Below are 25,054 nucleotides of genomic sequence, written 5' to 3'. Positions count from 1 at the left end.
TGTACACATACATATACACTACTACGAGACTCATGCATTTAAATAATTATTTTTTCTAAAAAAAACAGCCGCAAATAAGAGCAGATTATTGTGGAAAAAGAGTGATTTCCCGCCGGTCATTTTCTACTCGACACACAGATTGAAAACGGTGACGGGCACTTACCATTCCTTCGGCTTGACACTGTCTGACAACGCAGCGCAACGGTCAGCGCACCATGGGCTCCAGTGATCCTTCTCAAGTCCAGTTACGCAAGACAAAGTCATCAGTTTCACGAGTCACTACTGTCCCACAACTCATCACAGGAAAAATGAGCCGTGCGGCACGGCACATACCTGCGCACGCACACCTCCGCACGTGCGTGGTGCGCCGGAAGACGCGCTCAAAGGCGCGCGCACTTGAACTTCATCGTCGCGTGTTTGCAAAAAACAAAACAAAACAAAAATACCGGTCGCTTCAACACAAAAGTATGGAACTTATTATAATAAGCGCATGTGCAGGGTCGCGCGCGCACACGCAGGATCACACCGCTGCACCTCACGACCTCCCCCCGGCGCGTAAAGCCTGCATTAATACTTAAGCAGGAATTGAATAACGGTCAGTGAATCAAACACCCGGCGTCTTTTGTGCGGCTGTCAGACGCAGATGCAGTTGGCTTCTCCCCGCCATAAGGCCGTCACTTCAGGTGACGCCGACCTCATTTATTAAACACATCCTGAGCGGAAGGAGAGAAACTTGATGTGAAAGCGGAGTGAAAGATTTCTAGGGAGGTGTAGGCCCAGAGGAGGTTCGGGGCGGAGGGTGGGAGGAGGAGGCGGCGGGACAGGAGATGCATTACAGATTAAATTGTGGTGCGGGCAGCAGGTGCAGCCTGGAAATTGACCCAGCCACTTTAAGATGAACGTGGTTACAGTGGAGCTGCCAGCGCTGGACCGGAACCGGGGCCGAGGCCGTGGAGGAGAAGTGATCTGCCTCCATATGAAACGAGCAATTAAGAAGTGGTTGGATGAAGGAGGGCGAAGGAGGACACCGGATCCCGTCGCGCATTTTATTTCTCCGTTCTTATGGAGGGATCAGAGGCACGGCCCATTAACCCATGAGCGCCTGGTGCATTTGGGCCAGGTGAGGCCCATGGTGCTGAGCTAGTCTTCACAAGTGGTTTGCACCGTATGGTGACTTGCCCCTGACTTACAGAGGAGGACTTTTCTACCAAGTTCTGACTTTACCTGCCAGTTTTTACAGTGAATATTGACACCGTAGAGATGAGACTTGCAAATATGAAGGTAAATATGAAGTCAGATATTAGTCAGGTATGAAGGTATAAAATGTTGTCATCTTTCACACAATGTTCCTACAGCACAGTAAATCAACATTTCATCAGTAAACAGGTTTTTTTTTAATCCAGGTGAGAAGCCTGCAATGTTGCCCCTTTAAGTCACCAACAAAAGGTTTAGTTTCAGAGTGAGTGGCTCGTGAGAGGATGAGTTTGGTCAGCCTGCAGAAGCTTCTGCGACTGGTGTGGAGATATCTCACTTGTTATGGAGAGAAGAACAACAAAAACACACAGTAGATATCAACAATTATTATTATTATTATTGTTGTTGTTGTAGTCAATCATCAGCATGAAACAACTCAGCAACAAAAAAGCAGAATAAAAACTTTCAGCTCTTGAGAGGAGCGATTGGACGTCGCAACACTGTTGACAACCAATGACAACGGATGAAATGATGAAGGCACTTTACAAATTTGGTGATTCTTTGGCGCGTTTTTTTTTTACAAATGCCAAGAGGCTGCGAACAAAAAAAAAAACAGAACGAGACCTGAACTTTCCGAGTGGAGAAACACATAGGCAACACTTTGTTTTCATAGTCAGAGATGGTGACCAAAACTATAAAGTGCATCTTAGGAGGACTCCGGGTGAAAAACAACACTGAGAAGAGACATGTTGGACTCTTTTTGAAGCTCTCACTTGCACATTCACTCTCATTTGCAACACCTTGCTCCAGAACCAGAAATGATTAAAACATAAAAGTCCAAACTTTTACAACAAACAAAAGCGCAGTGCGTTTCAGCGAAGGAAACACAAATCATTGTTGAGGTGGCAGCTTCAAACATCTAAAACATCAAATCTGATTTATTTTGGCTTCATGGGGCGTTGAAATCAACATGCTGACGTGAAGTGACAAGTCATCATGGACATCATGGTCAGCTCAGCTCAAAATCAGCAGTCAAGTTGCAGTGCTGCCAATGCTAGTCAGATAGGCTGTGCAAACTGCAGTGCCACCTCTGGTAACACCACTGAAGCTACAAGCAAATATGCAGGACACGAGATGACCTTCGAGCACAGTGACTCGAAGGGGTTTGTGAAATTTAGTGCAACCCACTGGGATGTGGAATCATGAGTTGTAACCAGCCTCAGAAATTAGTGTGGATGTGACTCTGTGTGAGACCAGAGTCACAATACCATTCTTCTTCTTCTTCTTCTTCTTCTTACAGTCCAGTTTGACCCTCTCATCAGTCTCCCTTCCTTCTTCTGTTGTTGTTGAGTGGCGTGTGCCCGTTTTGTATGTAGCCGTTTTTGTATGTGTCCTTTCTCTCCACATGATCCTCGTCATCCGATTCAGTTTCCTCTTTGTCGCTCCGCTCATCTTCAACGATTTGCTGTCAAATGGAGGAAAAAAAAGTTGACAAGAATTCGAGAAAAGTTAAACTCAAAACTAAAACCAGAAAAGTTTTACATTTTTTTGACTTTTTTTGGCTTTAATTTCTTGCCCATCTTTTGTCTTTACTCTATACAGTGGTACCTCGGTTTTCGAACATCCCACAATTCGAACAAATTGAAGTTTGAACAAAAATTTCGAGACTCTTTTGCTTCGGATTTCTAACGAAATTCAGAACTCGAACGCCCCCGAAATAAGCCGGAAAAAACATAACGTGCGCCGAGCGATCAGCTGACCCACAACACGCTTTGTTATTGTGTATAACGCAGCGTCTATATGCAGACGTGTCCTGTTAGCTCCATTTACTGACAGTTTTTTTCTTCATATTGAGGTGTAAAACCTTTCCTGTCTCCGCACTGGACCGTGGTACAGTGTCACAGGGGAGGTGCTGGCTCTCCACACCTCCGAGGCTGGAGCGCGTACACCAGTGTTTGATGTCCTGTTGTCTCGGACAGGGATGAGGCGAGTCTGGGACAGAGCGTGACTTGGTTTATGACTTTGTCACAGCCAAACTGCACAGAAGCGCACATTCAGAGCTGGACACGCACCGGGCACCTCTTCACTTCAGGAGAGACGTCACTCACTCGGCAACCCCTCCCACATGCAGCAGACACTCTACATTCACTCCTACAAAAGCCTATTTTAAGGCTTGGAACGCATTATCTCTTTTTCCATTAACTGTAATGGGAAAAATCGATTCAGATTTCGAACAAATCGCTTCTCGAACGGCCGTCTGGAATGGATTGAGGTCGAGAACCAAGGTACCACTGTATTATAATAAAGAATACATATATTAATATATATATTCTTTATTAGATATTATAATAAAGTAAATACATTATAATATATTTGTTCTTTCTTGGATTGTATTTTTATTTCACATTTGATTTCCCCACATATTTACTGATTTATATTAACAGGTATAAAGTATGAACATTCATCAATACCAGCACATTATGACATTTCTTTTTTTATTTATAAAACAATTTAAAATAGTCTTCTTCGAAATGTTTTATAATCATTTGACAGCCGGTCATGTTGCTGCCAGTTTAATATGGCTGGAAAGTGAATAGCCCGCCTCCACAGACAAGCGATATCTCCACAAGTCTCTCATTTCCGTCAGTATTAAGTAGTAGTAGTAGCAGCAGTTCCGGGCTGTAGCGCCCTCTGGTGGCTATATGACAACATTCGTTTTTATCCTCATTTTTTAATATACTTTATAATCATAAATAATTGATGAATATTCTGGGGGTTTTTTTTCTACTGTCACTTCCAAGTTTCAAAATAAACAAGAAAGTGTCACATAAACTGACTTGATTTCGCCTATGAGCTCATTATTGCTGCTCTAAAAATCTAAAGCTCTTTGAATTGAACATTTATTCCGTCCCTCAGGTGCTTGTGTGACTGCAGACCAATTTTAATCTGTTTTTGTCTTGTTTCCGTTATGTCCTGTTTGTCTTGTTATGATAACTGACTGTTTCTAATCATTTCACTGTAACAGCTGTAACAGTTTTGGCTTGGATTCATTCTTCTGATGGACATTTTCCCTCCCAATAGCCATCATATCATGTCATGTCATGTCCTTTCTTGACAGTGTTACCCAGTAGTTTTGATCTTCTTGGAAAATCATTTTTTAATAAAGTCAGAACAATGGAGCAAATCAAAGGAACTCACCTCCATCTACAGCTAAATGAGCATGTGTGTGGTTTACATTACAATGATGGGGAGAACCACAGATACTGGAATTGTTTATGAATGACACATAAGGCTTTAAAATAGAATAAAAAGTCAACATAATAAGTGAGAATTAAAAATGTGGAATCATAAAGAGTTAGAAATGAAAAAAGTCAGCTGGGACGCGAGCAGATGATAGAGTCATGTGTACGTTTTGTGTTTCATGGCTCAGACCTCATACCGATCTCACTGTAAAACATGAAGACGTATGTACAGGAAATGACTGTGGTTGAACTCACGTTGGCTGGCAGGAACTTGACCACCATGCGCAGGATGAGAACGGCCCAGAACACGTGCAGAACCAACAGCACAATCAGAAGTCCGTTGAAGAAGTAGAAGCCAAAGAAAGGCTTGTAAAGGGTCAGAGGGTAGACCCACGTTGTGTGTATGATCCTGGGAAGGAAACAAACTTATTTTAAGAGAGGAGAACCGAATTGACCGTTGAAATAATGAATGGAATGAACAAAACTCAACGTAGGATTTCAGCTTACATCAGCATGTGGAGAAGTGAAGCACAGTTACACAGTGGTGGGTGATAACGCTGTAAATATATAGTAAGTCTATCATATCATTTCTCATCCACCATGAAACATCTCCATTGTTTCAGCTCAAGCCATTTTGCATGATGCTGTGGACTCTGGGTCAGGATGTGTGTCGTCACGCCTGCCTTGTCACGAGAGGCAAAACTGTTTCACCACTATGAGGAGTCCATGACGGCACACCGTGCTCTCCAGCTCTGCTGCGTGTGGCAGCCAACAAGTCGGAGCAGCGCTGGAGGCCTTTGGTTCATGATTGTAGTTTACATATTTGAATCCAGGAAACTCTCAATGATGACGTTTGTAGATACAGAGTCTCAGAGTCCGTTGGTTTTGTCTATTGTGAGCGGTCTATTATATCAGCAGTCAACACACAAAGGGCTTCCTGCAGCACCGCTGCCGCCCCAGCACAGACCACTGCCAGCCTCGCTGTGTTCTGCCAAAAAACTGTCGCGCCACAACAACGGCAACCTTGCTGGATAGATCAACTAGCCTGTTGTGGTATACCAGCGTTGATGATGATCGTAACATTTAAAAATAAATGAATTGTCAATATCGTGTTAAAAATGTGCAGTATGTATGATAATGGGCCGACTGACATGTTTTCGTGGATGCAGTGCTTGTTTACACTGGTTACCCTCTGGTATCAGAGCCAACTGAAACTTCTAAAGTTTGGCAGCAACACCAATGTTGTGGAAACGCTGCAGCTGCGACTGGTGTCGGCACTGAGGAGTTCGAGACAGAAATCCTGCATCAGATTCACACCAACAGCAGAGTCTGTGTGAGTCAGAGAATGTGGCTTTGAAGAACAGAAGCCCAAATGTGAAGCATGATCTACCACACCATTTATTCTTGCTACATCCTCCACGACTTCTGTGACATGGTCAGAAGGAAGCGAATGAAGGACAGTGCGACCTCTGCAATACGTTCAGATCACATCACATGTCACAGTCCAGCAGGAGTCCAGAATAAGGACCAGATTCCCTCTCGGAGTGCAATGAAGTAAAGGGTAGAAGAACAGAAGAGGATGCAGCACGGAACATCAGATAACAATGATGTGTTGTAAATAAAGTTTACAGTGATCCCTGGGAGACGCTGGCCACCTGGTGCACGTGCAGTGCGTTCCACTATAGTGGGCGTCAGTCTGACAAAAAATGAGCTGAGCTAAAGGATGATACTGCAAAGCTGTCCTGCACCTTTGTATTCCTATTGTATTGTACCTTTGTATATTTTCCCACAGCTGAGAATGTGAGTTGTGCGAGTCGAGAAATTAATTTTTAGTCAGTAGATCATTGACTTTTAAAGTACAGCTCTCATATCTTTGGAATTTAGTGTTTTTTCTCCTTTAATAACCGGAGAGAAAACGCAACATAAAGTTACAGATGAGTTTCAATGATTGTACGATTTATTATCGTTTAAATTGTTGCCGATGTCGTGAAAATATTGGGATTGAACTTTTCAAGCAGGTTTATTCATGGTCATGGCAACAGGACAGGAAGAACAGAGAGCATTGTTCCTACCAGAAGGGCAAGATGACAAGCCGAGTGACGATAAAAACTGCAGCAAACACGGTGAAGATGATGTTGCAGGTTCTCCTCCAACCTGCGTAGTTGAACATCTTGGCCGACTGGAACAGAGAACAGAATCTAGTGTAGCATCGTGTTGACCACTAGAGGGCAGTCACCGAGCTCAATTGGTTTCTATCCAAGGCCGCGGTAACGACGCCAGACCGAGGAGCGTCTCAAATGAGTCGGTGGACAAAACTGTCTGCACATGGACTCTGACACATAAACGGCCCTGAACATGAGCTGGAAATGACCAGTTAAAAAAGCAAGTCGAGTTCAGCTGCAACCGAACACAAATCTTACCATTACATAACAAAATGATTTTAGACACATATAAAAATAGTTTGATCAATAAATGGCAGGGACAAACATTTATTTATGGGCGAAATTAGATGACATTTACATTTGTGATAGTAGCGCTACGGCAATTATCTGACACTAATAAACAGCAGTGTTTATTCAGCGCCTTCTGTGAACAAATGAGGTCCAATCATTAACCAGCAATCCGATAAGAGAGTCACAGGGCGCATAATGACGCTGTCGTCTGACTCTTTTCCCTTATGGACTTCAGGATTGCAGCCATGTCCCCAGTTACCCTGTACATTATACAACATCGGTAAACATCGGTAAATCATTGTCCACAAAGATGCTGCTCATCTTTTAGTGTGAATCGGAAGCAACTGCTGCGAAACAATTCATGCTGTTTTATTTGTCATGTACCAACTGATCGTTGGTATTTCTTAAAGAAAAAAAATAGTGGTAACAAACCTCCATCAGATAATCAGATGCATCGTGTACCAGCATGATCAGAGTGCCTCCTCTGATATAGTTGACCAGCCAGGAGAAGCTGATGAGCATGATGGTGGCCACATGGTGAACAATTTGTTCTTTGAAATCCTGCAGCGAGAGACACAAGAATCCATCACCAATGAACAGTTCATGACTGCGATTAAAATGCAGTCCGGAATTAACCATGGAAATTTCTAGGCACAAATGAAATGATAAAAATGAACTCTCAATTAAAAAGAAAAAAAACCTTACCTTACGTTTGACGTCTGAAGCAATACTGAAAACCAGCGAGAGGTAAAAGCCCAGTTCCATCATGTAATACCAGTACTGGGAAGTGTCCAGAGGCTGAGAAAGTGGAACACATTTGACTTAAATACATGTCATATCTTTGAGCTGAAAAATGACAACTGATGAATCATTTACAAAAAGATAATACACCAACATACCAATGATTTATTCGTGACTCAGGTTTTTATACATGTGTTGTTGTGTGTTTCACACAACTTTAGCAGACAGACTAAGGAATTCCAAAACTCTGCCAGTCTAATCCCTCCCTCGAGTCCACGGTTGGGGAGGGGGGCACCGGCACAAAGTCCAAAGTATAGCTGAACCGCCACAACGGTCTCAGTGTTATGGGGAGAACAGCTAAATGTTCACCATCCTAGGTGTCATACAGCAGCAGCAATAATGTTGCTGTTTTCAGAGTCGGTCTAACAGAGGCCCATATTTCACTCCACCCAGTGATAGTCAAAAAGCCATGCAACTGCTGTCTTTGCAGTATCAACACACAGTAATGGAGAACATTGTCAACATAATACAGCTCTGTTTGTAGCAACAAGACCTCCCAAATATTCTGTAAAAGTAGTAGTAGTAGTCTGAAGCTAGTGTGAGCAACACAGCTGATAGAAAGCAACAAAACCACAGTCACAATAAACACCAGTGATGCCATCATTTGCCAAACAACCTACAAACCCTCTACAGCACACCGGCTTAATGAAAACCCACAAGAGGATCAGTGACAAGACGTTACTCTCACCGTGCATGACTCAGACTAACAACAACAAAACTGAACTATGGAGGGAAGTCCAACTCATTACGGTCAATTGGAGCTGAGGTTATAAAACCATTGAGTGTAATGCTGATCCATCATCCTAACAGTAGCGCTGCAGCTGTCCCTCTATGCTTGTGGTCCAGCAGAACTTTCTGGTGCCCAAAGGCGGACCACAACAGCACAGTGGATAAATTATTCAGAGGACATTAGGAAACTTTGTGGTCAAAGATCAATATGAGGATGTGGTTCAAGTCCCAAGATTGGTTACCATTTTTGGGAAGTTCTCCCACATCAGCTTCAGATCGTAGAACCATGGTTTCTGCAGGAGGAGACACACAGATGTGTTGGTTATTGTCTCACATTCACACCATAACATTCCATCAATGAACACTTGGAGGATTAAACTCACACTACGAGCTAGGGTTCAGCCTTAGCTTGCAGGATAGCATACCTGTCTGCTTTCCTAAACTTTATTTAAAGAGTATGATGCCTGAGGCTGAAGACAACACGCAGCGACAGACCAGTTTAGTTAAGAGGATAGCAAACAGAGCTACACAAACTTAGTTAATGTAATTAATGCTCCTGTGAGTTTTGAAGTTTCCACTTCTTTCACAGGACAGTGGAGCTTCAGGAGCACAGGTTTATATTTAACATGTGCAGTAGACGGTTCATTATTATTTTTCTTTAACTTTGTTATTGCAAACGTTGACAGACACAAAAACTCATTGTCCCCTTATCACGCTTACTTCCTGGAGTAAAAGAGCAATGATATCCCTATCTCAGCAGAACACTCACTTCAACAGTTAAGAAAATAAGGATGGTCTAATATTGTCTTGCACAAATGTCAGGCACCGTTTTATAGGTCATACGAAGATGTTCTACAAGTGGGAGGAGCCTTGTTCTGCTGCAGGTCCACTGACTGTTTAATTGACTGGAACAGAAAAAAAGCGATTCTCTTCATGTTTACTGCTTCGAGCTAAAATAAACATAGGCAAAAATAAATATATTAGTTAGAAACTGAACCAACTGACTCACACCTCACCACAAACGAGTCCACCACACAGTGTCCTCACATCACACAAGGCAGTGGTTTTAATGAATGAAACAATGGTTTTGGCTGTATAAAATACTCACATCAATCAGAGCCAGCAGTCCAGCAAAGAAAGCCAGAAGGTAAAATGTGAATCTCCAACTGTTGGCGAGAACGGCGGCAAAATCCATCAAACAAAATGCACTTAAGTCTTCATCCAAAGGCTGCAGGTCCTACCATGCTTCACAGAACTTCTTCAACTTGTTGGGCCGCTCTTGGTTCCTCCGCCGCCTGAACCATCTCTGGATCTGTCGCACTGAACAGCCTGTCTGCTTGCATAAATCCTCCACTGAACTCTGAACAGGGGCAAACAGACAAATCAGAAACATGAGAGTGGATTTCAAGAAATGAGACGACCACAATAAAACAAAGAGGCCTCATGCAAGGTACGTCCATACGCTCTCTCGACACACCACCCCCACATTTTACTTGCGATTGGTGGTAGCCAATCGACATCAAAGCCACTTCACAGCGTCTCTTAAGATGCTTCAAAAGTAGGCCACAACAGAAATGACACAATGCGCGAGCAAGCAGTAAAAGCTCTTCGCTCACCAGTTCCCTGCAGGTAAGATCCTCTCATGTCGCTGACATTTAATGCCATCCTGCTGGCGAAACCATCAATTTCCCTTCCACATTGGCAACTGATGAACATGTCACTGTAGGATCAGTGCTCTGGCTGGTTTATGTGGCATGAATGGAGGCAAAAGCTTTCCAACTTGAGCATCAGTTGCTGCCCGTCTCCGCCCGAAACGCACCACATGACACATTGATTTAACATATACATCACCTTTGAGGCATCAGATCCGTTTAGAAATTAGATGAACAAGTATCTTAAACTCAAAACCACAGCCCAGATCTAAGACCTAGCTTCCTTTCAAACCAACAAAACATAGGTACACTAACGTTCTGACATTGTGACTGTCTTCCACAGCACTTACCTGAGTCAGATGCTTTGATGTGTTGCAGAAGTATGATTCCAGAACTGGGTTAGGTGCCGCACACACCCTTTCTTTGTCTCTGATCCCCAGCAAGGAGGCGAGAGGAATGGCTACCGTCCTGAGCAGAGAACACACAGAGGCTCACAGCGAATGAACACAATCTGCGTTATCTTTATCAGGAACATTTTCTACGACTTGAAAAGCAAACATTTGTGGGCCTCAAACAAGCAACACTGTGAGAAAACATCGACTTGCCTCTCAAATATTTGCCTTACGACGAGAAAGCAGAGCGCGATGGGGACGACGGCCCACAGGTCCTGAGCTTTGGGGAAGATGACCCCATCCTTGTCTGTGAGATCGGCCCAGCCGTGGCCTTCAGGAAACCAGATCCAGTCGGCCCAGAGAAGCTCCCTCAGCCGAGACAACATCCTGAGGATCAGAGACAGAAGGAAGCCATCGTGTTGTCATTGCTTGTAAAAGCACCAGACTGTTTCCAGGGAACATGACATGGCCTGATCGGTTCGGCAATTTTCTCAGCCGAGTCAATATCCGGATGACCGGAGACAGTGTGATGAGTATGAATCGAGTGGAAGTGATTAATCTGGCCTAGCATCTGACACAAAGACAGCACATGGCCACTTCCTCTACCACGAGGTTTGAAGAGGCCAGCACTAGTTGCATTCGTCACAAAACAGGAAGTGCTCAAGATTTGAGTGGCGTAACACCAGCAGAAACAGTGAAGAAATGTTCCTCACTGCTGTACTACACTATCTAGGCAGCTCCCTGAGAACCAGACTGGTTTGTTTACACAGACGAGATATAGCATCACGTTTGCCTCATGTCTTTTGCCACTGTTAACAATGTCCTGCAGTGGTTGGTTCATAACAGAAGAGAAATGTAGTAAGTAATCATGTTTCTAGAAGACCATAGGGCACAATCTTCTGTTTTTATATCGCAATGTAGATAAACAAATGCAAAAGGAAGACATGTTAAGAGAGATGTAATGAGAAAGCTCTGAAGGAAATACGGACAGAATGAAGCCACACAATGGTTTGTGGTAGAGTGATGAGAATACGATAACAGAGGCGTCTCAACATTCAGAGGCTCAAAAAGTCTGTTAAAAGTTACTCAGTGAGACACTGCTGCCCCTCGGGAGTGAACTGCATAACTGGAATAGCAGAGTGCTTTTTAATGAGTTGACCGTTCACCGCTCATTTATTTTCTAGTCATACACCCCAGGACACGGACAATGGTTCGTTCTGAACGCAGAAATATTTTATATGAGTTTAAGGCCGACAGGAAAACAAGCTAGGACAGGCGTTGAGTTTAACATTCTTTCAGTGGTCAATAATTATCTATTCATGTATCACATATAACACAGATGCAGGATGAAGTCCGCAGACATTAACATGGAAGCAAGTGGAATCTCTAACCAAGACGCATGTCATGGGTAAATCATTTCAACAGGTGCAGTCAAACGGTCACTAAACCAGCATTTCAAAAGCTTTTCTTTTTTGTGATGTCAATGCGGCTTGCAGTTTCTCTTACAAGAGGTCAAGGGGTGACCGCTGGTTAACACATTACATGTCCATGGAAGGCTATGGCCTTGACATAAGCTTTGTGATGGATTGTAACTTCATAAAGGAAGTTGAGTGATATCAACATCTGTAATCAAGGAGCCTATACCTGAACTAAATCTCATCTTATCATACTTATTTCCTTGAGGAAGCGAGTAACAACAATGATATCACTCTGCAGATGACAAACCTCGGCAGAAAACACTGCCAGCGTGGTCCTCTCGTAGCGTTAATAGTTGACAAATAGTTGATAAAGGTCAGCAACTCCAACGGTTTTATAGGTCATATAAAGACCTTCATAAGTTTAGCAGAAACTCGTCCAGCCACATGGCAGTTTTATTGACAGGAACAGAAAAAGGCAACTAAAAAAAAGGAAACTTTCAAGTATTACACTGAATAATCAACAGTAGCCATTGGACACCTTCCAGTGGCTACGAATCAGCGCTTGTGAATAAAACAGGTGAAAAGAGCCATTGAGGTTCTTGGATATTGTTAAGGATGAAACGTTAGCGGATTAAACTGACTTGGTGTGGCAAACTGGGGATGGGCAAATTCTTCCAATTTTGCTGTCATATTACGCTTATTCCAGTGTTGCTGTTTTTTAGGTAAGAGATTTTATTCAATCAGAATTCACTTTGTATTTTCAGGCTGCATGAAATCTGCCCAAGGCCTTAAGAATGAACATTGAGGGCGTCTGGGCAGTGAACGTGAAGGGGCACGTATAGTTAACAGATAGCTGTGATAACCAGATCAGATCGTGAGTTGTCAAAATCCCAGCTGATAGCCTGACTGGACCGAGAGTCCGAAGCCACGCCCCGGTCCCATAACCCCACCCCAAGCCCATTCCCCTCCAGACACGCCATGTCAACGACTGACTTTACAATTTGCTTTGTAAAAAAAACAAGCTGTAAACAACTATTTCTACAAAAATGACTTTTGAGTCTGAGTCACAGAAGAAACGCTAACAGAGATGTGAGTTCATCTCTGGTAAAGTTTCTCATTTGAGAAACGTTAACAGTTTAGCTGTTGCAACAGTCACACTTTCAGATGCAGGGGTCTTCTGAGCAGCTGTTTTATTCACCCTTGACCATAAATTTTGATCATTTCCATTTATATATTTATGCAAGATAAACATATAGTTGTATCAGCTGTGTATCTGTTTTCTGAACTTTCACAAATTTAAACATTCATTCATTCAAACAAAACACATCTCACATCGCTTGATGAAATAAATAGAACCATGTGAATTTTGATCCCTGTGAAACTACAGTGCTGTGAAATGCAACGCTCCACAGCACAGCTCTCTGCACAGCACTGCTCCAATTACAAACCTATGAGTTAGTTTTGTAGACGATTGTTTAACGTTTGGAACTTATCTGCGGTTTCCTCTCTCTCATCAGCGTCAGACATCCCATCAGTCACAGCGCGCTTTTATGCAGCGAGTGTGGCGACTCGAGAGATGAGGACAACCGTGAGATAAGACAATTAGGTAAACAAATATGGTGGCCATGATGGCCAAGCTACGACTGCACAAGGGAAAAATGGCAAATTTCGATCATATTCGGCGAAATTACCGGGAGGAAACACTCTTTTCAAGATGACACTAGGAGAGGGCGTTATACAGGCACTAAGAATTGGACATTTAGGGCATCCTGCTGAGGATACGGGAGGACGTCCATTGTTTCATGTTCTGCAGTTGGTGCATACCTGGGACGCCCAGACGTCCTCCTAGCTAATAGCCTGAGTACAGTACTGTAGAGCCTTCTTGCAGGCCTCACATTAAGACATGGGATCAAATGCCACCAAGATAAAGAGGTTCATCACACCAGACCAATGAACTCACAGACGTTTTATTGACATTAAAGCACTCAAGGTACTGTACTCATTTGTGTGTATTCCAGAGGAGTACGGGAGCAGGACTGGCTGGCTTACCCAGGCGGGGAGACGGTTTGTCTGTAACTTCCTACCATGTGCGGGAGCCCTGGCTTACCCCTCAACCGAGGCAAAGCTTTCCTTGTTTTTTTTTTTTTTCATGTTTAGAATGCTTTTAGAATTCATTTTATTCAATCACATGAAATTAATAATAATGTACCAAAATGCCAAATATAGTGGTATAATAGTAGTTCCACACGGTGTCTAAGGAGTGTCACCAATTCACTGTCAGTCTGACCACAGCTCCATGGAGTGATACATCTATAAGCTTCTCAAAGAAGCAAAAAGAGTAATATAAAAAGTACAATACAGAACGTACACCGCCTGTTTGAGTACTGAGATGACCTGAGCCACAAGCAAGACAAACACCGTGTTGGTCATGTTTAGATAAGGCAGAAAGAGGCTGCTAGTGGAACATCTATGAATTTAACAACTGATGAAGAGGAACACAGAAGAAGCGTGAACTTCTACCTACTATATGATGGAGCCATGTACACTCCAATAATTAGAAAAACTCATGAGCAAAGGACATGAAAAGTTCAATAACATGAAGGTAATTAAAACATTAATTTGACCCAAAAACTTCAATACTATTCTAGAGAGATAACTTGGAAGTTCTGGAAAAAATGAGAGGTGGGAACAAGGGGCAGCGATATTAATAAGCGTTCCGCAATATGCTCCTTTTCAGCCTCATGATAATGTTTGATGTAATGCTTATGGTATATGCACAGACCAAGTTACAAAAAAGGCACTTCAATATTAGAGTAAGCTCATGGCAAAGGTGACTTTTAATATTTTCCCTACTTTTGCAAAACAGTAAACGCCACCAAAGAACACTAACACAGCCTGGCTAATACAACACTGAGCTATAGTGTATTGCAGTGGTAAGTTGCATCCCTATTCCAGGGGGAAGAGGAAGATGAGGTGGTATTTATGACCGTCGTGTAAACCATAGAAACAGAGTGTGACCGGCCGATGCTTGTGAGACCTTGTAGACCGCCCTCGTGCGCACAGCCGCAGTTGAAAGAGCAGCAGCATCCTGCCACTGTTCTCTCTGCGCTGTTTGCGTAAACTCCGACAGGGAGTGGTACACATGAGGCAAGCGGGGAGTCTCCCGGACGTTAGCGGTCCAAACCGTTTCTTCAGTCAACATGACAACCCAAGACACACACATCCAACTTGTACACTTCATCGTCATCACATATGGCCGTCCATATTCTTCCAGTTTGCCAAATACAAACTTTTACGCACGTCAACGTTTGATCTAGAAATAACGTTCTGTTCCTCGGCCGAGTGCGCGCGTCCTTTGGTAACTCATCGACGTTTGGTTTCCAAAGCGAACAAGAAGAAAGCGGGCCTGCTTTGATATTCGGGAACCGTTTGACGCCCACCTTTGATATTCGGTGCGCTTTGAAGACTTCAATGTTATCACAACTCGACACGCTCACTTTTCTCGTCCACAAAACGATGCGTTGAGCACTAAGAGAGAGCAGTCGAGGCATCTGCAGTGACAACGTTAGTGGCGCACACACTTCAGCTAACGGTGCCGCCGACTTACCTGATTTTCCAGACGGGCAGAACGGTGAACTCCGTCGGTGTCCTCTGTCAGCCGCCGGCAGAGAGACGAGCGAACCCTCCTTTCAAACCTCCACCTCTTTTTTTCTGGTAGTTTCAGGTAGCTGTCGCCATTAATGACACACCAAACTTGTGGCACGCTCAATGAAACACTCTCTTTCCGCTTCTCGGAACTTCTCCGGCAGAAACCAGTAGAACTCGACGAAAGTTCTACTTAAAAGTTAACTTTATATTTCCCCGCCAAATTTCGCGACTTTTGACACGTTATGGTCGTTGAGCTGGAGTTAGCCGGCTCCTTGAATCAGTCAGACGTGGTGGGTATTATGGTATGTTCTCCGAGGGTCTGGGGGCGGGGCGCGAGCGGCTGAACATGAGAGACGTGACGAGGCTTCTGCCTGTGTATGGAGTGAGGATCGTGCCGCCGTTCCGCTCCTCCAAAAAAGAGCAGCGCGACACTTATTGTTGCTGTTATTAAGTACAAAAATCGCATTGGTGGTTGAACTACAAACAAATGTTTGGATCAGTGCAGCAAAAATGAATTAAGAAAAAACCTTTTCAACTATTGATTTGGGAGCCATATGTCATGAACAATCCTGGCTCTAAACTGAATTGGTTGGAACACATGCTGACATCTGGACCTGGGACTCGTTTTGAGAAGCTTCGGTACAACCAAGTTTACTATAAATTCCTGTCTGTGCCTAATGCCAGCTGACATAATGTAGCATCCATGTGATCGGTGCTTGTGGTAACAAAAGAAATGGACGGAGAAAAAGACAAAAATAAATACCTCCTGACTTATTTGAAGAATAGTCCTGATAACTAGAAAATTCGGAACAATTTAAAGCGTATTCATCCAAAAATACTCTTACAGTTACTGAACAGACCAGCATCATTTGGTGGAGGAAGATCGTGAAGCCAAAGTCTGGGCAGCTAGTGGCTTCCCTGAGGGAGGACGAGTTGGAACTAGACTGCCTCCTCATGCTTTGTAGCAGTAATCACCCCTCATACAGCCGGCGTGCTGAAGAAGGCAAGTCGGGGCCCATCTGAAGTAAGAATCTCACCCTTTTTTGTGGTTTCACACTACCTGCAAAAACTTGTGCTCTGATCAGTATCTCATTCAGTTGGTGGAAATGAGTGGATTCCCTGCATTCTGCTCATTGCAATATCATGCAAATGTATAATAACATAAGCTTATGACATGGAGACATAAACTGTTATCCAGTCTGTGTTGGTAAAGTCGGACTAATGCGACAAGTCATGAATCAGTTTTTGTATTGCACTCTTCTAAAAAAAAGTTGTAATCACGGTACATTTCGGTTGAAAATATCACGTCTTAATTCGATTGACTTCATTAATTGATGAAGTTTAAACGCAGCAAATACCTTTAAGTCTAAGACAATTCATGTACATTATATATTTAAAGTGCAAGGGAATGTAACACGGATCAGTACATTTTTGGTCCACTAGGTGGCGACGAAGACCTGACAACGTGCCCCTTATTTGTTATTTAAAAGCGCTAATATTTGTGTCTAGTCACGTTATGCGAAGATCCTCCCAAAACATCCATCTATTCTGAGCAAAGAAGCAGCTGCTCAACTCCAGCCTTCTTAGGTAGGTATCGGAGTAGTGAGGGGGCGATAATTATAATGGGGTTCACTTTAGTTTAGGTGAAATATAACTTAAAAAAAACAAAAACGTCTGTCTGTAATCTCCTCTCATATGATATTGTTGCTATGTTTCACAATGTCTTTTATACAAGACTAGGGTTGTCACGCAGTAGAGGTGATTTTTTTTTTTGTAACTGTTTTTCTTTTGTTTTCTTGTTTTTTTTTTCCTTTTCTTCTATTTATTTTTTATTGCAATGTTATTGACATAATTTCTTTGTTGGAATACTGTCGGGGGGGAATAGAGAAAAGAAGATCTTGATCAATGAGATGTATATTTCTGCTCTTATGTGTCTATAAAAATATTGCGAAAAAAACATCTGTATGTACAGTATTTGTACTTCTCATGAAGCGCTCTTAACGAGACATTTTGTCCTTCTCAGGGCACCGTAGTTCATACAATTTGCCCTACTTGCTGATTAGGCTGAAATAAACGAAGAATGTGTTTGTTTGCATGTGACAGTCCGCGCATGTCATAGCTCTACTGTGCTTTTGCTGTTTTCTTCAATCCTTTCACTTTCCAGGGTTGGTCTAGTAGCTCAGATGCGTGCAGATCATGATTGGATTTTCTATGCTACTGAAACTAACAGGTTCCAATGGCCTTCAGGCTTTGTGTGTGGTGGAGGCAAAACGACCCTTGGCAAAATGAGGTTCTCTGATCTCATCTCACAATAACACCACGCAGACCAGACACACGTTTATCCTAAATTGTACTTTATTTTGTTTTTAAAGACAATAAATAAAGAAACATTATTCTTTGTTACTCCCATAGGTACATATTTTTAAATTAAAAACTCTATCATAACTTTTTTTTCTTCATCGTCTCAAAGACCACAGGAATACTTCTATAGTTAAATCAATAGTAAGTCTCGCCTCAACCCCTCCGCACCCTTCCCTCCCAACAGATTCAGTGTTGAAAACAAACTTTAAATTAAGATAGAAAAAACCTCTGGCCCTTCCTCCCAGTTTTTTTTTATGTAAAAGTGGTGGCAGGATATTATTAGCTTGTTTTTTTTCAGTATGTACAGTGAGAGGAAGTGGCCAAATATAAATAATAAAACTAAATCTACTTAACAATATTGTCAATAGTAATCATAGAGAATAGTATTTTCTTTTCCCTCCAGCATTTAAGACGAATCACAATATACATCAGAACCCTGTAGAGTAGAATAACATCATTGATATGCTTTTTGTTAACATGTAGATCTGGCTGACAGTAGAGATTATGTACATGGTATAATCCAGCTGTGGAATGATTGGAAGTCCGGAGCACTTCTGTCAGTGTTCAACCTGTCCACTGCTGTGTTAGAAAGCGCACACATGATCACGATACTGCGTTAGAGAAGTGTGGCTCCTGTGCTATACGGTTGGTCAAGCAACCAAACAAGGCTGGGTCATCCCGAGTGGCAATTTTTTTTTCTTGATTGAACTCTTTCCTGGAGGCAGAAGAAGAGAGAGGAGAGAGCAGAGGTTAACTGAACGTAAGATTGCAAAGAACAGCAACAGTAGCCATGTTTGGAAGGACAGTAGTGACCAGAGTATTGAACTTCTTCTGAACAAGACACCTTGGGATTTCAGTGACACAAGAGTGGGGTTTTGTTTATGAATAAAGCTTCATTCATGAGGAGATCATTTCGTCATCATCTGTAGCAGGAGGATTAGTCCATCACACCACGATAGTTGCTTTAAATGAAAATAAAACAAACAACCTAATGAACCTAATAAAGTTAGAGTGAAGGTATGAAACTGACAAAATTTTCAGATTTTCTCTGTCATTTCATGAGAGAATTCTGTTTTATTAGTTCAGTCCTTTTTAGTCCTTTAGTCCTTCATTCCTTTTTGCATTAATTGATCTCTGAAAAAATAAATACATTTAAAAAATGCGTAAATCTTTTACACCAGTATTTTCTTGTATGTATAATCGTCACGTTTATTGATCTACATTGAGAATCTTAAAATAAAATTGATACAAAATAAAATACGATATAGTCAACACATTTTGTAATGAGTGATTACACTTTGTGATAACTGTATTTGTGACCTTTTGTTAAAAAAAAAAAAAAATAATAATAATTCAACACCAAAATAATCATAAATAAGAAGCACATTCTATGTTTTAAGACCACACTCTGCCCAGGACTTTTTGGGACGTGTGGTCAGCATGACATTAATAAATGGACATCAGCCAATCATCTATGTCCAAATGAAGTGTTTATATCTCCAGAATGTGCTGCTTTGAGCAGATATTTTTTCCATCACATTTTTCCTGAGCCAAAAAATAGCAGCACTTGCAGAAGAAACCGCACAGTGGAAGCAGGTCAATAGTTGGCGCTGTGGCCCCATATGATGAAACAAATTTTATTCCTGTTTGGTTCCTGACAAGAGCTGTTTTTTTGTTTTGGTTCTCACTAGGATTTGACAGTTGAGTCTGGAGAGTCAAGCATTAAACACTGGTGTCTTATTCAGAATCTCGCCTGAACATTCGGATACTGCTGTCCAGGTAAACAAAGCTGATCAAGAGTCCAGTCTTTAGAAGTCTGCATACACACGGCTTGCACCGAAGTCTGAGGGGATTCTGGGTAATCAGCTAGTGTCCATGCAAGTCAAACATTCATACTGCTGCAATTGTGTGCACGTTCTTGGGTAAAACTTGCTCATCCTTTTAGGGCAGGCAAATTCAGAACATGCACAAAGGGAATTCTGGGAAGTGTATTTCAAAGTTCACTTTATACATAAAGGTTTTAAAATGACTCGGCTCTACAGAAATCTGCAGGTTAGATCTTTTTTTTTTTTTTTTTTTACATGGGATATGTTTTACAGACATTACGTGCTTTACATTTTCTGGATTATCTGGATGCTTAATAATAAAAATACATGGCCTTGCTGAAGTTTTGTTGCCATTCATCCTTGATCAGAGAAACACAATCTACATATGCCAAAACATGGGATTCCATGAGAAACACTGTCAACCTCTGATCTTATTCAGAGGTGATTTTCACAATAATACATCTATCACTTATCAATAAATCTGAGGATCAAAATGTTTATTTTGGCTAAATATGTACGGGTTGATGTAAAATGTAGTGATCCTATTCAAGTGCTTATAGTGAAAACCTGCAGATGTCTTGTATCTCCATCTATTGGAGTCAAATATATTTTTCAAATATCATTATCTTCATGCCGGCTTTTGCGATTCAATCCCAGAATTCCTTTGGAGGAATGCAGTTCCTCAGCCAACAGCACAGGAGCAGCGTCATCCAGAACCTTCTTAGGTGAAGTGAGTTAGTCTGAGTCGGTACAAACACAAATAATAACATATTGTTTACAGTAATAGACACAAAACAACATGATATAAACACACACATCTTTTTAAAAACTCTCACACATGAAAACACCTCCAGTTTAACTCAAACACAGCAGAGAAAGAAACCATCAGGGCCTTCATGGTTCACAAACAAAACATCTGACTTTGAGCGCCCCCTATAGACATGAAACATGTCCTGTTATTGTTACTGTTGCTCACATTTTAGCCACCTACAGAGTATGAAAAGGCAAAAAGAATATGAAAACTGTGGTATCCAAATGAGAAGAATTTGGTAACATGCAGCGACTACAATATTTAACCCTACAAAATCTCTGTTTCAAATCATCTTTTTCAAAAAACAAGCCTTCCTCTAGCAATGTTCATAGTAACCCTAGAGTGCAACTGTCAAAGTGTAGAGAAGCCTAGGTTTTTTTTTTCTTTTTACCATAAACTTAAAAAAAAAAAATAATTTTAATACCAGTTCATTTTAATACCAGTTAATGCCAGAACTGGTGCCTAAACAAAATGCTCTGTTTCGCTAATTCCTTTAGCCTATACTTATCATTACGTCACTAGTCCTGATGTGCTCATTCAAGCAACCCATCGAGGATCATGGGATCACTGACGCACCAGAACGTACAAATGGTGCTACCTCTGCTCGAACCCCTTCAACATCACAGTATCATGATGAAACAGTGTTTCGTGTTTGATCTGTGACAGTGGACAACCCTGAGCTAACAGTTACGTTGATGGTTAGCATGGCGCTAACTGTTGTTGTCAGAGAAAGTTGTGTTTGTTTTTAATAATGTCACACACGTCTGTGCTGCTACCATGCTTGTTTTTACAGTGGTGTAGAGAAGTGTTGTTGAACTGAACTCAGGAAGTGCACTAAACGCATTGTATTAGATGTCATGTTTATACTGTTATTATACAGTATAAATATTATGTTATTTATACTGTGTTACACAATGAGCAGATATATTAAATGAGGTACATGCATGTACATTGTATTGAGTTGTTCACATGTACCGATGAAGACCTCAGTTTCAAATAACTGGAGCTCTCTGTCAACTGTTTCTGGCATCACAGGGTTCATTTCTGTTCATAAGGTCAGACAGCACGACTCATTCCTGCTTCTCTGATGCTAAATCCACGGAGCTTTTCGAACTCTAAATGACAGTTACTCAAGTTCCCTTGTCATTTGTGCAACACAGCAAACCCACCAAGAAGTTTTTAAACTTCTTGATTTGACTCTTTAACAGTCGATACAGAACAGTTCCAGTGAGTAGTATCATACATGGAATTGCTAAAATCTTAAACATACCCAAATCTATTAATACTTTTTTTTCCCATTGAGAATCAAGAAGAGAATCGCTATGGAACTGAATCATTAGGCAGTTTCGATAATGGAATCAGAATTGTTCAAATATTATCAATTCCCATCCCTAAATTCTGTGAAACCGTAGCAAAGTCAGCAGCTGGTCATAAGTTAAATTACAAACATGAAACATTTTATTGTGAGGCTGCTCTGTGTGGGAGTTGAGTACCGTTGAAAATAGAATCTGATAGAGCCCCTTCAATGGTTGTGCAGTTTTGAGCGCCAGGACTCACTAATATGTCTGTATCTTGACCCAAATGTGGCTTGGACAGATGCACGTTCTGGTTAGAGACTGATCATACCTACACTCTGAGTCATCATGTGACAAGTATGGGTCAATTTCGATGTCTCTCAGCGTAGCGATAAAATACATCTACTGCACTACAATTAAAAAAAAAAGAATGTCATAAGAACAGGCTGAAATTACGTATCTGTTTTTTCACCCTCACAGTTTTATGGACTTGTAAAGCACCGCAGTCCTGTCGAAGGCCCAGGGTTTGTGACTACAGCACAGCACCAACAGATACACACACAAACTGGTCACCCCTTTACAAGAACACCTTCACAACAGTTAGAGTCTCACAGAGAAACAAAATTCAGTCACAGAGCAAATTTGGAATCAAGTTACAACAAGACGAAACCCCCCTGCACTCACCCAAATACTACCACAGCAACCAACTAAACAGAGGGAGTGTGTAAGAATGATAATCATGACAGACAACAGAAAAGACAGTAATTAAATAAAAGACAAGGTCAAATGTTCAATTTCTGATGAGAATGTGGGACACTTCCTCATTTAGGTTTGTTGCTTTTATTTTGTTTTTGCCTTGAAAACAAAAGGCGTGTCATGATAATCAGTTACTTACAGATGCTGAGGTGAAGTGACAGTCAATCAGTGTAGGTAGGATTCAAACCAGGACAGAAAAAACACAGCAAACACAGACCACGGTCGCCACAGTAACCCGCCATGCAGTTCAGCATGGTGAATCAAGGCAACGGCCCAAAAAATCAAAATCAAAATATTGCTAATGGCAAACCATCACAGGCAATATCGCCACAGCAACCAACACAGCCCAATTAACTTACAACGCAGCGAGAAGGTAGGGGGAGGATTTAGCGGTTGCTAGGCAACCATAGCCATAGCGACGAACGTCTCCACGAGTTATGTATGGAGAGTCTTGAGAGTGGTTCTGATGTTTGGTTTTTTTTTTTCAGGAAAAATGGCATGTGGCACAGCACAAAAACAATAGAATGAAAAAGTGAAAGAAAAATTAATGACGGACAGCATTCAAACCTGCGACAAAACACTGGTTAAAGACATGGTCTGTTATCATTTGCAGCCAAACATGTTCTGAAGTGGTCATGTGACTGCTCTGCTTCTCTGATCACACAGTCACTCAAGAGCTGTCTAGCTATATTTTGGGGTTGTCTCTGAACGCATACCTGCCCCTTTAAAAGCGCCTGCAGGGAGGCGTGGCTGCCACTTCTGCCCTCTTCAGAAGCCTAAAGCTCTAATGACGCAGATGAACATAGTCTTGAAGTTGTAACTGCTTGCATTTTACTACACTGCCTGAGGGTATATGTGTTTACAAACAATGGCTTGTTCCAGAGCCTCTGAAGGATTCAGAGAGCAGTGGCCTTATTAAAGTGTACGTCCACTGAGGAGTTACTGACTTCTTCTGTTGGAAGACAGACTAACTACTGAGCTCCCATTTGCTTCCGTGATGCAGTCTCTATAACAGCGGCCTGTCAATAATCTCACAAGTCACTTCCTCCCTGATCACGTCCGTTGAAGCCACTCACCTCTTTCAGTAAGGCCTGTTGGCATCCTTGGGCCTCTTGAGCTGAACCTTCAGTCTCTTCATGCCGATCTGAAAACCGTTCATGGCCTGGATGGCAGTCTGAGCGCTGGACGGGTTGTCGAAACTCACAAAACCTGGACAGAAGACATACAGATGAGACGCCCTTCTCGATAGAGCACAGGCAGTCTCTTCCCTCAGTCTCTCTCAGTCCCCCACAATCTCTGTGGTCATAATGGTTTTGGCATTATATCTTCCACCACTTATGATATCCAGCATTGGTCCTGAGATCAACTAAGGAGAGAGCGTGTCGGCAAGATTTGGTTCAATCGTACAGACCATTTTTCTTTGCCTAACATTCAAAAAGAAAAAGCATTTGGATAAATGTGCAGAAGTTGCTCACCAACACTGGAATCACATCAACTTTTGCAAGACACCTTAATCGAAAACACCAACAGGTTCTGTATCACGTAGCCCAGTGTTTTTCAACTGGTCATAGACAGACTGTGCCGCAGAGCTAATGGAGCTAACGTCTCACTTCAAAACTTTATTGAAACCATAAAATTTTGTTTCGTAGTTTAGAAGTTGGCTAAAAACTAAATGCAGATTGTGATGAAATCAAAACAGTTATTTCAAATAAATTAATTCTCATGTACATTTGGCATATAACCCACTCCTTTCTGGAGACATTTTTAAGCAAATACTGTACATTTTCAGCTATTTGTTTCTGCAAATAGCATGCCAAAATACGAGAGATATTTTTTCACAAATTAAAAGGGATTTTCAACAGGACTTTCGACTGAACACTACCAGGATTTGGCTGAGGCTCCTTTGGTGATGTGCCTCTGGATTTTTTCAATGAACAAAGTGTGCTGTGTCTTAAAAAAGGTTGAAAAACACTGACTGAGCCAGACGCCCTCCAGCATCCTACAAGTGTGCCAAAACAGGTCATGTATGCTATTGTTGGTACTTACTAAGGGCAGGGTTTTCGGTAGGCTCTTTAATAACATTAACACCCAGTGTACCAGGAGTTTTCTCCAGAGCAGCGGCACATTTACTCCAACAGCCTGTGCCACCTATAAACTCATCGATTCATGATCGTTTTGGACACTATCTTGACTATGCCACTACAATAGAACAATACTGCATTGACATGGGTGATTCGCTATGATTCCCATCATGGAAACTGAGCTCCATGTTATTTGTCAGCTTTTGAACCCAGAGGTCTGATGTTCAAGACCCGGCGGAGACCCTAATTTGAACATCGTCCTGTCAATATATTTACAGTGAGGTCACACAAAAGAGATGGACTATCCTTGTGTTAATGTTCTTGCAGTGGAAAAATCTTTTAGTATGCTGTATGATGCTGCAAAACTTATAGAATTTATTCCATCATTTGTTTTG

The 25,054-nt window shown here is 41.9% G+C and overlaps 2 protein-coding genes across 4 annotated transcripts in view; both read right to left on the bottom strand.

Moving 5' to 3' along the window:
* Nucleotides 1–1,487: 1,487 nt before the first annotated feature.
* Nucleotides 1,488–15,861, bottom strand: cers2a (ceramide synthase 2a). The gene is made up of 11 exons (XM_053863806.1): nucleotides 15,489–15,861; nucleotides 10,677–10,850; nucleotides 10,422–10,539; nucleotides 9,661–9,779; nucleotides 9,528–9,585; nucleotides 8,662–8,712; nucleotides 7,595–7,687; nucleotides 7,322–7,450; nucleotides 6,509–6,615; nucleotides 4,692–4,845; nucleotides 1,488–2,659 (listed from the first exon to the last, which is right to left on the bottom strand). Exons 2-11 carry the CDS (start codon nucleotides 10,847–10,849, stop codon nucleotides 2,513–2,515), a joined length of 1,149 nt encoding a protein of 382 aa, XP_053719781.1. The 5' UTR covers nucleotide 10,850; nucleotides 15,489–15,861; the 3' UTR covers nucleotides 1,488–2,512.
* A 1,814-nt stretch (nucleotides 15,862–17,675) lies between these two features.
* celf3a (cugbp, Elav-like family member 3a) overlaps nucleotides 17,676–25,054 on the bottom strand; it is a 30,562-nt gene continuing 23,183 nt past the window's right edge. Inside the window, exons 13-15 of one of the 3 annotated variants that reach the window (XR_008414326.1) lie at nucleotides 23,655–23,787; nucleotides 22,938–23,041; nucleotides 17,676–18,605 (exon numbers count right to left, since the gene is read on the bottom strand). Coding sequence is in view for 2 of the 3 variants with exons in the window: in XM_053861739.1 (XP_053717714.1) it covers nucleotides 23,660–23,787 (128 nt within the window). In the remaining variant the exon portion in view is untranslated. The remainder of the gene's footprint in view (nucleotides 18,606–22,937; nucleotides 23,042–23,654; nucleotides 23,788–25,054) is intronic. The other 2 variants (XM_053861739.1, XM_053861741.1) reach the window with 2 other exon arrangements.

The sequence above is a fragment of the Synchiropus splendidus genome, chromosome 4 (assembly GCF_027744825.2).
Source record: "Synchiropus splendidus isolate RoL2022-P1 chromosome 4, RoL_Sspl_1.0, whole genome shotgun sequence".
Lineage (NCBI taxonomy): Eukaryota > Metazoa > Chordata > Actinopteri > Syngnathiformes > Callionymidae > Synchiropus > Synchiropus splendidus.
Note: the sequence above shows the minus strand (reverse complement) of the source record. Positions and strands in the feature narration are given on the sequence as shown.

What these genes read in the sequence shown, in the direction of transcription:
- cers2a (XM_053863806.1), bottom strand. Translation starts at nt 10,849, where the DNA reads ATGTTGTCTCGGCTGAGGGAGCTTCTCTGGGCCGACTGGATCTGGTTT. An exon ending in CATCAAAGCATCTGACTCAG is followed by an intron (nt 9,780 to 10,421) that starts GTAAGTGCTGTG and finishes GCCCCTGTTCAG; the next exon opens with AGTTCAGTGGAGGATTTATG. An exon ending in TCAAGTTCCTGCCAGCCAAC is followed by an intron (nt 2,660 to 4,691) that starts GTGAGTTCAACC and finishes TCCATTTGACAG; the next exon opens with CAAATCGTTGAAGATGAGCG.